Raw genomic sequence first — 14,109 nt, forward strand, 5'->3', positions numbered from 1 at the left:
GGAACACAAAGGCCAATCCGGCGGGGTGGCAGTGGGCACCACGGGAGGTGGACACCAGGAAAGGTGAACACCAGAAGAGGTGGACACTAAATAGAAGTGGATACCAGGGAGGGTGGACACCAGGCAAGGTGGAGCACATGAGTGGTGGCCACCAGGGAGAGGTGGTCACCACACTGGGGAAGGTGGACATCAGGCAAGGTGGACACCGGGGAGAAGCGGAGACCTCTTGGGGCGCTCACAAAACAAAGAACAAAGATCCCCGTATAGCCTGTAACAGACTGTAGGGGCAAGTGCTGTTAGCGAGCACCTATGAAGGCCGGCACGGCACACGAGGGGGTGGGTGGCCAACACCACGCCCGGCCGCCTTTGTCTCCCTAGTGGCGATGTTTACACATCGCACTAGGTAGTCATTTGGGGCTGAGTCGACTTAGGGGAGGCCCGGGACCGGTTCAGATAATCGTCACTGGTGTTGGCCGTGAGCGGGAATCGAACCCGCGTCGTCAGGTTCGTAGCGCAGCGCGCTGACCGCTACACCACTGCTCCCCATGCGCTCACACACACACACGCGGACGCACGGACTGTGCGTCGGTACGTGATGGCTCGTTCGGGGGCTCTGCTCGGTAACCATGCCAACGGGTGCCCAGGCCGCTCCACTGGGATGCTCGCTCCGTCCCTGCTGGAATGGAACGCGGCTGTTTTCAGGAATTTCCGAGTTAATTATTTTTCCACTGGGTCAAAACAAATCTCGACGGCCGCGACAGAAATCGCTCTCGGTGAAATAGCATCGTAGACTCTCACCAACGCATTACTCTTCCAAGTTGTCTTTATAACACGAACTACAATCGGAGAGAGGCCAGAGTGATAGCGTTGGATAGGATGCATGTAGTCTCTATCTCGTCGTCTGTCTTCTATCTGTCTCTTTTGCTGTCCCTATCTGTCTCTGTGTTTTGCTGTGTCTCTATCCCTGTGTCTCCTTGTGTCTGTCTCTCAATATGCACCTCTTTCTCTCTGTGTCTCCGTCTCTCACCGCTCCATGCTCCAGGAGCTGGGGGTCCGACCTGACGTGACGTGACGTGGGCAGTTCACACGCACCTGGGTCTCCATGCCCTGTTGCAGCAGCCTGGAGCCCTGGGCCTCCACCTCCCCGCGCGCCCTCGCGATGAACACCAGGTCGCCCGCGATCACCTCCACCCCTGACAGGTCCACACCCTGGCACAGGTAGTCTGTACACAGAGAGCACGGCGACATTAGCGAGCGCCTATTAAGGCCGATGCGGTGCACCAAGACGCAATGTGGCCGGAACCACACCCTGGCCACCTCCCTCTCCCCAACGGCGACATTTACGCACCGCACCGGGTACTATATTGTACGTCGGCCGAAGGCAGGCCACGGCCCGGCTAAGACAGACAGAGACAACGGCGATTTTATTTAAGCTGGAAGAACCCAATGATCCGTGAAGCCCATCGCTCACCGCTCTAGCCGCGGCACGGGAATCGAGCTCATCTTGCCGAGTTGGCGGCACAGTGAGTTCGCAAACCGCTATGTTCCAGTTCCATTAATCAGCCACGCAGCGGCTGCCGTGGCGCTATTAATAGCATCGCCAGGGCGGCCGACGCGCCGTGGAAACCCGGTTCTCTTCTCCCTCATTAGCATAACCGCCTCATTAGAATACATCGCCACCGCCGCCTTAGCCCCGCACAGCGCGGGTTTGAGTTGCCGCCGGGAAACTGGAAATCTTTCGAGACGATCCGGCGCCAGGGTGTTCGGGGCCATTGATGAGAGCACGGACTGAATGCAGAGGACTTCTCTACTCTGGCCTCGGTCTCGGGTGAAGCGAGCCGCTCGCAAGTTCAACTACTGGTCGGGGGGCCAAACTCGTGCCCTTCATCCCTCCGCTTGGTGGGGAAGTCAACAGTGATTGCTCTATAAATGGGCCCACCCCCGCCATATGAATGTGGCATTTCCACCACTAACTCAGGGCTGTAAACGGCGCTAAGCCCTCGACTCCTGCTCCCCACCAGATATATATGTATACACACAAAGATCCCTCCGATAGCCGACAGACTGTGCTGTTAGCGAGTAGCACCCATGAACGCTGGCATGGCACAAGAGGGGATGCGTGGTCAGCACCATGCCTGACCGCCTTTGTCTCCCCAGTGGTGATGTTTACACACCGCACTTGGTACTCATTTAAGGCTGAGTCGACCTAGGGGATGCCCAGGACCGGTTCAGACAATCGTCACTGGTGTAGGTGATCGAGCGGGAAGCAAACATGGGTCGCCGGGGTCGTAGCGCAGTGCGTTAACCACTGCACCACCATTCCCCATATATACACAAACACAGATCTTCTTTCGTATGGCATTGTGAAAAGCAACAGTTTTTATACAAACACAGATAACATGCACACAATCATACAGTGTACTACACTTGCCCCTCCCCGGGGGTTCAGTGCCATGTGTGACCTCGTTAGGCCACTGCCCAGCATCGACCGCAGCGGCCTTCAATTAACAACCTCACACAGGCTGGACAGGGGCCGCTGCGTGCAGTGCACGCAGCAAAGTCAACACACACACCATACACAGGGTCTACACACACAATACACAGGGTCTACACACACAATACACAGGGTCTACACACACACCATACACAGGGTCTACACACACACCATACACAGGGTCTACACACACCATACACAGGGTCTACACACACAATACACAGGGTCTACACACACACCATACACAGGGTCTACACACACACCATACACAGGGTCTACACACACACACACACACCATACACAGGGTCTACACACACCATACACAATACACATGGTCTACACACACACACCCACACAATACACAGGGTCTACACACACACACCATACAGAGGGTCTACACACACACACCATACACAGGGTCTACACACACACACCATACACAGGATCTACACACACACACCATACACAGGGTCTACACACACCATACACAGGATCTACACACACTATACACAGGGTCTACACACACACACCATATACAGGGTCTACACACACACACCATACACAGGGTCTACACACACCATACACAGACCTCCTTCCAACACTCCCCACCTGGCCCCACTTCCTCGGCCCCCAAGAAGACTCTCCCCAGAGAGTTTGGTCCTCACAGAGCGCACGGGGGAGAGCGAAGGGAGAGAGGGGGAGTGTGCAGAGGGGAGACCGAAGGGAGAGAGGGGGAGTGTGCAGAGGGGAGAGCGAAGGGAGAGAGGGGGAGTGTGCAGAGGGGAGAGCGAAGGGAGAGAGGGGGAGTGTGCAGAGGGGAGAGCGAAGGGAGAGAGGGGGAGTGTGCAGAGGGGAGAGCGAAGGGAGAGAGGGGGAGTGTGCAGAGGGGAGAGCGAAGGGAGAGAGGGGGAGTGTGCAGAGGGGAGAGCGAAGGGAGAGAGGGGGAGTGTGCAGAGGGGAGAGCGAAGGGAGAGAGGGGGAGTGTGCAGAGGGGAGAGCGAAGGGAGAGAGGGGGAGTGTGCAGAGGAGAGAGCGAAGAGGGAGAGTAAGGGGAAATTGAGTTAGTGCAGAGGGAGAGGGCGGCGAGAATAGTGAGGAGAGAGTGAGGAGGGAAAAAGTGATGAGGGAGAAAGTGATGAGGCAGAGAGTGAGGAGAGTGAGGAGGAATACAGTGAGGAGGGAGACAGTGAGGAGGAAGAGAGTGAAGAGGGAGAGAGTGAGGAGGGGGAGAGTGAGGAGGGAGAGAGTGAGGAGGGAGACAGTGAGGAGGGAGACAGTGAGGAGGGGAAGAGTGAGGGAGAGAGTGAGGAGGGAGACAGTGAGGGAGAGAGTGAGGTGGAGGAGAGTGAGGGGGAGAGTGAGGATGGAGAGAGTGAGGAGGGAGACAGTGAGGAGGGAGACAGTGAGGAGGGAGACAGTGAGGAGAGAGTGAGGAGGGGGAGAGTGAGGAGGGGGAGAGTGAGGAGGGAGACAGTGAGGAGGGAGACAGTGAGGAGGGGGAGAGTGAGGATGGAGACAGTGAGGAGGGAGAGAGTGAGGAGGGAGACAGTGAGGAGGGAGAGAGTGAGGAGGGGGAGAGTGAGGAGGGAGACAGTGAGGAGGGAGAGAGTGAGGATGGAGACAGTGAGGAGGGAGAGAGTGAGGAGGGAGACAGTGAGGAGGGAGACAGTGAGGAGGGAGACAGTGAGGAGGGAGAGAGTGAGGAGGGGGAGAGTGAGGAGGAAGACAGTGAGGAGGGGGAGAGTGAGGAGGGAGACAGTGAGGATGGAGACAGTGAGGAGGGAGATAGTGAGCAGAGAGAGCAAATAATTGGGAAGGGAGAGCGACGAGTGACAGACAGCAAGAGGGAGGGAGGGGAGAGAGGAGGAGTGAGGGGGGGGAGGGAGAGCGAGGGGAGAGGGGACAGCGAGAGGAGTCTCCCAGCAGTGCAGACACAGCTCACAACAGCACGGGGAGCAAGAAAGACAGGGGAGAGAGATAATCAGAGAGAGAGGAGAGAGAGCCGTGAAGCAGAGCGTGATAAGGAAGAGCGAGGAGAAGCGAGGAGAGAACGAGATCATCAGATTTATCAGACAGAGTTGGAGAGAGTGGACAGCGTGAGAGGGAGAGTGGGGCGGCAGGCCAGTGTGGATGACTGGCAGTGGGCAATGCGGCACTCCTACGTGATGCTATACAGGTGAGTGCATGTACAGGTGAGTGTGGTGTGTGCGCACTGAATGTACAGGTGAGTGTGGTGTGTGTGTTTTTTGTATGTCTTTGTCTGTGCATGTGTCGGTCTATGTATGAGCCTGCATCTGTATGCGTGATGAGTGTATATGCAAGTGTGTAACTACGTCTGTGTGTATTTCTCCGCGTGTACGTTTATGTGTTACACGTGTGCATGTGTGCGGATGAGGAGCGAGTGTAGTGGTGAATGCACTGCGCTATAAACTCAGCACACCGAGTTCACTTCCTATTCATAGCCAACATGAGTGATTATCTGACCTATTTCTGGGCACCCTCTAGGTAGACTCAGCCTTAAACGAGTACCATGTGTGGCACATAACATCAGCACTGGCGAGACAAAGATGGCTGTGCGTGGTTCTGGCCATACCACCCCCTCGTGTACCATCCCGGCCTTCACAGGTGCTCGCTAACAACACTTTCCCCAACAGTCCGTTCACGCTATGGGCGGGGGAACTCTGTGTTGTGTGTCCGTGTGCATGATTTCCGTATGTCAGGATGTGCGTCTGCACACTCCGTGCCAGACTCCACACACAATACACACGACCCACACTCGGCTCCACCACCACCTCTCACAGCCGACCTTCACCCCACAGCGGGAAGAGCAGGGAGAAGGTCAGGCCACACCACACCCATCCTGTCTCACACACACACGGGCCACACCACACACGGCGTGTCCCCAATACACGGGCCACCCCTCTCTCTCCTTGCGCAGGGCTTGAATGGAGGAGTGACTGAGAGAACAACTCAAGGAATTACTCAAGAAAGACCTGAAGGAAGGGCTGACTGGGTGACGGACCGGAGGAGCGACTGCAGGGTCGACTGTGCTAGTAACTGCACGGGCGACTGAGATGACGGACGGAATGACCCTCGGCTGACCGCGTGAAAGTGCGACAACCGCCCCATCGACTTCACGAGCATCGGTGCCATCGACCGGACTAGCGGCTGCACGAGCGACAGCGCGATCTACTTTACGCGCCACTCGACGGTCCCTCCCTGGCGCTGCCGGTGCGGCCGGCGCCCCCGACATGGAGGAGCCGTGGCCGCTGTGGCTGCGCGCAGGAGTGGCCGCCCTGCTGGTTCTCGAGGCCGTGCTGGGGCTGTCCTGCAACGTGCTGGTGCTGGCGGCCGGCGGAGCCTGCGGCCGCTGCCGCGCCAGCGCGGGGAACGGGGCCCGCTCGGCGCAACGGAGGGGGCTGTCGGTGGGTGGCGCCTCGTGGGGGGGCGCCGGCGTGGGTGGGAGGGGATCGGCGGTGAGCGTGAGCGTCATGGTGACGGCGAGCGTGCACGCGCTGGACTTGCTCATCAGCGTCGCCTGTGCCCCCGTGGCCGCCGCCGCGTTGCTGCTGCCGGTGCCTACGCTGTTGCCCGGGCTGGTGCCCGTGCCGTTCTACCCTGGGGTGCCGCCAACGACGCCGACCGGCGCCGGGGTCAACCGGGACGCAATCGCGTCGGCCAGCGACGCTCCGGCGGCGACTCCCAGCGTCGCCCCATCGGGCTGCCGAGAAGCCGCCGGCACCGCTGAACACGCCGACGAAGCCCCGCGGAGGTCACGCCACGGGGCGAGGACGGTGCACGTCAGGACCGGCCGGAGTATCGCCTCCTCATTGGCCCCCAGACCAACTGGCGCTGGCGCCAAAAATAAAACCGAGAACCCCGTCACTCCAGAGGAGGACGGGCGTCGGCAACGGGGCTGGCGACCAGGCGGCCGCGCCGGCAATCTGTACGCGCTGCACGAGGCGTGCGCCAGTTTCGCGGGCGTTGCCACGTCGACGGGCGTGCTGCTGGTGACGCTCGACCGCTACGACATGGGCGTGCGCCCCACCAGCCGCCTCCTCACGCCGCGCCGCGCCGGAGCCGTGCTCGCCGCTCTCTGGGCACTGTCGGCCGCCGCCTTCGCCTGCCCGCTCGTGCGGCCCGACTGGATCCTGCAGCAGCCCAACCGGCGTGGCCCGAACGTCAGCACCAGAATCGGCAACGACAGCATTGATGACGCCGGCTTTGGGTGTGGCGGGGGTTGCCGGGGCGGCTCTGAGATACGCCTGCGCTTCAACCACCTCGTTCCCCAGGCGCCAGTTTTTCTGCTGGCGACCGGCGCCATGCTGCTCACGTACGGCAAAATTGTGCGCGCGCTGCGCTTCCGCTTCGCGTCGGGGCTGCACAGCGCGGGCGGCGCCGGCGCCAAGCCGACGGCGCGGACTCCTGCGGCGCCAACATTGGAGCCGGCGCGCAAGCCGGCGCCCATGGGCGTGCACACGTCAGTGGCGGTGGTCCTCGCCATTAAGCGCGCCGTGCGGCGGCACCGCGAGCGCCGAGCGCGTAAGCGCCGCGTGCTGCGCACCTCGCTCGCCATCGTCGGCTCCTTCGCCGGCTGCTGGGCGCCCGTGCAGACGCTCAACCTCGTGCTCGCTACGACGGCGGGCGGCGCCAACGGCGACGAGGGGCTGGAGCTGGCGCTGCGGGTGAGGCCGGCGCTTCTGGCCCTCGCCTACGCCACCGCGGCGTTGCACCCGGCGCTCTACGGCTTCACGCGGCAGGGCGTGCGCGAGGCCATCGCCGCCGCCCTCTGCCGGTGCCCGGCCAGCCCCGCCGCCGGTGCTGCCCGGCCTCGGTTCCGCTGGTGGTGGCGCCGCGTGTCGGACGGCGCCGGGAGGGCGCCGGGCTGGCGAGCGGAGAGGGGTCTTCCCGACGGCGCGGAGGAGGAGGGGGAGGAAGGGGAGGGGCTGAGGGGGAGGGCGGGCGTCAGCGTGAGCCCCGGGCAGCACGCAACCCCCGACCCCGCGCCGGGGGTGTTGCGCGGGGGTCGCGCCCTCGCGCGCCTCCGGGTCGAGGTCACGCAGCTCAGCGACACGACGGAGCGCTGCGTCACCGAGATCGTCACCACGCGAGAGTGACTCCCGGATTGACTTCCATCAAGAGTGACTGCGATGCTGCATACCATTCGTAGCGACAGTTGGCTAGGTACGGTGGAAAAGTTCAACATACAAACATATACTATGAGTCACTACCCAAGTAGCCACTGTAAATAACCACTATGAGCGACTACCAAGAGTGACTACCACAAGTAGCCACTGTGAGTCGCTATCCGAGAGTGGTTGAAACGCCTTGCGAATGAGTGTGATGCCGCCGCGAGTGTGGGTAGATTGAGAGCGATCTCACGAGTAGTTCTGTGATGTCATCTTCTGGGGGGCTATTCTCCACTGCTCCCTTCCAGTTCCAAATAATAATAAGACAGGTAACGTTTGTGTCGTAAACCCTCCTCCACCTGACACAGCCAATTAATTAAGTTGTTCTGCCAAAAACAACTACCACCTACAACCACCTACTACCACCTACAACCATCATCAACCACTAACAACCGTCTAGAACCATCATCAACCAACTACAACCACCTACAACCACCTACAACCATCATCAACCACCGACAACCGCCTACAACCATCATCAACCAAGACCTCAAGAATGACCCTCGCTCACGCCGCCAACGGCTCAAGTTCCGTTTCGCTGCTGCTGTCACCATCCTGGAATCTCACCCAGGTCGGGAAGGACGCTGCTGGCGAACAGCGTGGAACAACGCGGACGTCGAGGATAAACACCTCATTCTAGACCCAAACACCGCACACCTCCTCGCTTTGACATTCCTCCTCCATGAACACACTGGTGGTGCGACCATCAACCGCATCAGAACAACAGGCGGCTGCTCGCATCTCCTTCATGAATGGAAAATTAAAACACGAGCCAAGGGAGTGCGATTGTGGCCGTACAACCCAAACTATGGACCGTATGGTAAGCAACTGTAGTCTGCGCTTCTTCAATGAAGGAGGAACAGCAAAACGACACGAACTCTCTCTTGCTGCTGAAGGCCTCTCGTCGTGGCCAGCAGCAGAACTCCACATTGGCACTTCGCTCCTGAAGATCTTGTCGCTACCGTCATGGGCAAGATGAGAATAGAAAAAGCCGTCATGTTAAAAAACGTGGTCAATTGATCAATTTACTACCGCTTCACCACCATCATCACCATCGATGTTGTTGGGGAGCGATCCACTCACTACATTTAACTACTGGGTACCGACGTTTCACTGGCAGTGAGAGCCGGCATGATCAGGCAATTGGCAGAAAATTATGAACCATAACATTGGTCGCTTAGGAGATTAGCAGCTGCATATGATCGTGTAGTAGTGCGGCGGCAGCGGGAATGGCAGCGCGTTTGGGATGTAATTATGATTTTCAAAGGAAGAAAATAAAATTAATTTAGATGGCGGAGGTTAACCTTCGTCATGCATGAATTGCTAAAAAGAAAAGTACCGCCCCCACCTCCCAAAGGTAATTTTGGTTTAATGCGAGGCAACAAAAGCCCCGCAAATATTAATACCGTTCCACAGCGGCCGTGTGAACTGTAGCTGTCTACCGCAGTGGACGCAGCGCTCGACCGCGGTCAAGGGTAGTACTTCAGTAAGCGGGTCACGCGTCACTTAAGGGTCAAGAGATATTAAAGTGCGACGGGTCGTGTGTCTTTCAGGGTAAAAGGATCGAGATTAGGGTGTCATATGTCTTAAGGGTCACGTGTCAAAAGGGTCAAAAGAGATTAAAGGTCAGGTGTCATAGCAGGGGTCACGTCTCTTTCAAGGGTCAGAGATAAAACGCCACGCGTCACCGAGGGTCGCGCAGCAGATGGGAGGTCGCGTGTCTGGCGTGCACCGTACGACACCCGGCGGGCGTGCTCCACACGGGTCGCGTCTCACCTCAACGCACTTGAAAGGGGCACCCCCTCCAGCGGCAGCTGCCCCTGTGCAGCACAAGGTGACTGGGCACCTGGCCTACGCACGTGCACGAGTCTGTCAGTAGTAGGGTCCGATGATCGCTGGTGTGTTTGAGATATTTGCAGCATAATTATTTTTTTTTATTTGGACCGTGACACAGGTGGCACAGGTGGCACAGCTTGGGCCTACTCTTGCGAACGACGTCACGGGATCTTTAATGTCCATTACAGTCACCTAGGGTCAGAGGTCCCTGACCAGGGAGGGGTGGGGGGGTTGGGTAAACAACAGCTGCTAGAGGACGACGGCTCAAGGTGAGCGCGACCGGGCACAGGAAGAACCGGCGATGTCGGACGTTCCAAGGGGGGTGGGGATATGGGGGTGCGGGGGAGAGGAGAGAGTTGGGGGGTTGGCGCAGCTATGAGTCCAATTCATCTTCCCTCCAGGGAGAGGTGGGTAGGCCCCCGGCTCGTTAAAAACGGGCTAGTTGCCATGGCGATTTTTTTTTCCAGCTGGTACCATGGGGGAATGTCAGCCCCAGCAACAGCAGCTTAGCCCGTTACCAAGACAAACCCTAATCTCCCCACCCCACACACACACAAGTACAAAGATCCCCCGTATAGCCTTAGCAGTCTTTTGGGGCAAGTGCTGTTAGCGAGCACCTATTAAGGCCAACATGAGACACGAGGGGGTGGGTGGCAAATACCACACCCGGTCGTCTTTGTCTCCCCAGTGCTGAAATATTACACACTGCACCAGGTACTCACCTAAGGCTGAGTCTAAATAGGAAAGGCCCAGGACTGGTTCAGACATTAGTCAATGATGTTGGCGGCGAGCGGAAACCAAACTCGGGTCGCACTAGTTGAGTTGGTAGCATGAAGCGCTAATCACTGCGCCACCGCTCCCTCCCGTACGTGCACACACGTACATACACATGTACACCAGTACATGCGTACATACGTAGCACACACATGCACACCTGTGTTCCGGCACTCACGAAAGAAGATCCCCTGTGGAGGTTTTTGACAGATGGTTGGGGCAAGTGCAGCACACACACACCCATGCATGTGTATGTACAAAGATCCCTGTATAGCCTCAACAGAATAATAGAGACAGTGTTGTTGGCGAGCACCGATGAAGGCTGGCACGGCACACGAGGTGGTGGGTGGCACAATCATCTTTGTCTCCATAGTAGCGATGATTACACACCGCACAAGGAACTAATTTGAGGCTGAGTCGATCTAGGTAGCTTGTCTGAGTAACGCAGCGCGCTAACCGCTACACAACCACTTCACAAATGTGTACGTATACACACTGTACAAATATGCAAAAATGTAAGTGTGTGGTGAGTGGTAGTGTGAGTATGAGTGGTGCGTGGTAGTTAGAGCAGTAAGGTGAGTAGTAGTGTGAGTGGTGTAGAGAGTGGTGTAGTCAGCAGTAGTGTAGGCGATTTGTTGAGTCTCTATGCGAGTCTCTGGGTCTTTCTGCAAGTACATGAGTCTCTATGCGAGTACACGAATCTCTATGTGAGTCTATGGGTCTCTGTGTGAGTACACGGGTCCCACTCACCAAGCTCGTTGAGGGACTGTGCGGCCTTGCTGATCTCGCGGGAGCCGCCCTGCAACTGCGCCTGCAACCGCTTGCTCAAGTAGAGGATGCGGATGATCCGGCGCAGCAGGTCACATGCGGCCTGTGGGCACGCAGACAAAGGTTCCCTGTGTAGCACGCACAGGCTGTCGGGGCAAGTACCGTTAGCGAGCGGCGCCTGCGAAGGCCGGGACGGCGCACAAGCGGGCGGTGTGGCATGCAACCGTGCCCAGCCATCTTTGTCTCCCCAGCGCTGATGTTTACACGCCACGCCGGGTACTCATTTAAGGCTGAGTTGACCCCGGGAAAGAATTGAACTCAGGTCGCTGGGTTGGTAGCGCAACGCGATAACCACTGCACTACCGCTCCCCACACATACGCGTACACACGAACACACACATGCACAAATGTGAATACTGGGGCGAGTGGTACGACAAGTGGCAGTGTGAGTGGTGAGTCGTACTTTGAGTGCCAGGGTGAATATCATGTTTAGTAGTCGGATAAGTGGTAGCTTCAGTGATGGTGAGCAAGAGTGGTGTGCGTGAGAGTGGCAAGCAGTGTGGTGAGGGTCCTCACCTGCAGCCGGGCCAGCTGTGCGGTACGTGCCACGATCTTGTTGTATGGTTCAACAATCTTCACACGTATCCTGAACCACAAAGACAAAGATCCCCCATATAACCTTAACAGCCTGTTGGGGCAACTGCTGCTAGCGAGCACCTATGAAGGCCTGTACGGCACACAAGGTAGTGGGTGTGGCCATCACTATGCCTGGCCACCTTTTCCTCCCCAATGCTGATGTTTACACACCGCACCGGGTATTCAGTTAAGGCTGAGTTGACCTCCAGGAGGCCCAAGACCGTTTCAGATACAATATTCTTCACCGATTTTGCCCGTGAGCAGGAATAAAACTCTGGGCCGCCGGGTTCGTAACGCAGTGCACTCACCACTGTGTCACCGCTCCCCCAACAAATACGTCCAGATGCAGCTGTACACAGATACACCTAGCTAGAGATACAGCTACAGTGGGTGACTGAGTGGGTGAGTGAATGAGTGAGTGATCGATCGAGTGGGTCAGTGTGTTGGGTGAGTGAATGGATCAGTGGATGAGTGGGTGGGTGAACGAATTAGTGGGTGAGTAGGTGAGACAAAACAGTCAGTCTAGAAGATCAAGTGCGGTGATAACAGTATTGGTGATGGAGGTCAATGCTTGAGATGGAGACAACCATAATGTTTGTGATTATGGTGCGTGTTATGATGATGTTATGATGTTGTGATTAAAATTATAATTATGTACGTATGTTAAAGTTCTTTCGCACCGTACATAGCCAACCACAATTATGAATGCAACAAATATTATGTCCGTGATGACGATCGTAATGACGACGATGATGATGCTGACGATAACGTTGACGATGAGTGGGGTTGTACCCCATGATTTGCGAGCACCTGTCCACTGCAGACTGCAGAGCAGATATCCGGGCCTGCATCATCTGCAACACTCCTGTAACGATCGCACACAGCCTTGGATGAAGTAACAACAGATACACCTCCTCACACCTCCCCACACCCCTCACCTCCCCAAAACCCTCACCTCCCCACGCCCCTCACCGCTCACCCCTCACCTCCCCACGCCCCTCACCTCCCCACGCCCCTCACCTCCCCACGCCCCTCACCTCCCCACACCCCTCACCTCCCCACGCCCCTCACCTCCCCACGCCCCTCACCTCCCCACACCCCTCACCTCCCCACGCCCCTCACCTCCCCATGCCCCTCACCTCCCCACGCCCATCACCTCCCCACTCCCCTCACCTCCCCAAACCCCTCACCTCCCCAATCCCCTCACCTCCCCACGCCCCTCACCTCCCCACGCCCCTCACCTCCCCACGCCCCTCACCTCCCCACTCCCCTCACCTCCCCACGCCCATCACCTCCCCACTCCCCTCACCTCCCCACTCCCCTCACCTCCCCACTTCCCTCACCTCCCCACTCCCCTCACCTCCCCACTCCCCTCACCTCCCCACTCCCCTCACCTCCCCACTTCCCTCACCTCCCCACTCCCCTCACCTCCCCACGCCCCTCACCTCCCCAAGCCCCTCACCTCCCCACGCCCCTCACCTCCCCACGCCCCTCACCTCCCCACACCCCTCACCTCCCCAAGCCCCTCACCTCCCCACGCCCATCACCTCCCCACTCCCCTCACCTCCCCACTCCCCTCACCTCCCCACGTCCCTCACCTCCCCACTCCCCTCACCTCCCCACGCCCCTCACCTCCCCACGCCCCTCACCTCCCCAAGCCCCTCACCTCCCCACGCCCCTCACCTCCCCACTTCCCTCACCTCCCCAAGCCCCTCACCTCCCCAAGCCCCTCACCTCCCCACGCCCCTCACCTCCCCAAGCCCCTCACCTCCCCACACCCCTCATCTACCCACTCCCCTTACCTCCCCACGCCCCTCACCTCTCCACGTCCCTCACCTCCCCACCCCCCTCACCTCACATACTCATTTACAGTACTTACATACAGTCCCATTGACTCACAAAGAGACCCATAAATGAAAAGAGAATCCCATATACTCACATACCTAATAAGTCCACGGCTGCTGTGCAGTGTTTGAGAGGTGGTTGCATATATGTGGGTACCTGATGTGGTGTGGTGTTGGCCACCCACCCGCTCGTGTGCTGTGTCGGCCTTCATAGGTGCTACTCGTTAAGAGCACGTGCCCCAACAGTCAGTTAAGGCTACACGGCAGATCTTTGTCTTTGTAAGTATACATATACTGTATATACTGTATGTATAACCCCATTGGGCCAATCCCCGTGAGTCGTGTGGAGCGTGAGCTCACCCTCCAGGGACTCAATTCCAGTGGCTTGAGCCAGGAGGTCCTCATGCCTATCGGACACCTGCAACACAGAGAGTTAAGGTCAGCTCGGGGTCATGTAAGTTCGGGGTCACGTATCGTCAGCTCGGGGTTACGCAAGGACGGGTCAGGTAGAGGCAGTGGTGAATCCAGGGGTGTAGGTCCCATGTGGCTGATCCCACCCCATCCCCTC

General features: G+C 58.1%; 1 protein-coding gene across 1 annotated transcript in view; it reads right to left on the bottom strand.

The window, feature by feature from the left end:
- Positions 1-14,109, bottom strand: part of COG5 (component of oligomeric golgi complex 5) — a 28,197-nt gene that overhangs the window by 11,182 nt on the left and 2,906 nt on the right. The window contains exons 3-7 of the mRNA XM_032969850.2: positions 13,902-13,959; positions 12,508-12,562; positions 11,638-11,707; positions 11,044-11,164; positions 1,093-1,223 (exon numbers count right to left, since the gene is read on the bottom strand). Coding sequence (XP_032825741.2) covers positions 1,093-1,223; positions 11,044-11,164; positions 11,638-11,707; positions 12,508-12,562; positions 13,902-13,959 — 435 coding nt within the window. The remainder of the gene's footprint in view (positions 1-1,092; positions 1,224-11,043; positions 11,165-11,637; positions 11,708-12,507; positions 12,563-13,901; positions 13,960-14,109) is intronic.

This window comes from Petromyzon marinus, chromosome 42, assembly GCF_048934315.1.
Source record: "Petromyzon marinus isolate PM22_M1 ecotype Great Lakes invasive population chromosome 42, UKy_Petmar_22M1.pri1.0, whole genome shotgun sequence".
Taxonomy (NCBI): Eukaryota; Metazoa; Chordata; class Hyperoartia; order Petromyzontiformes; family Petromyzontidae; genus Petromyzon; species Petromyzon marinus.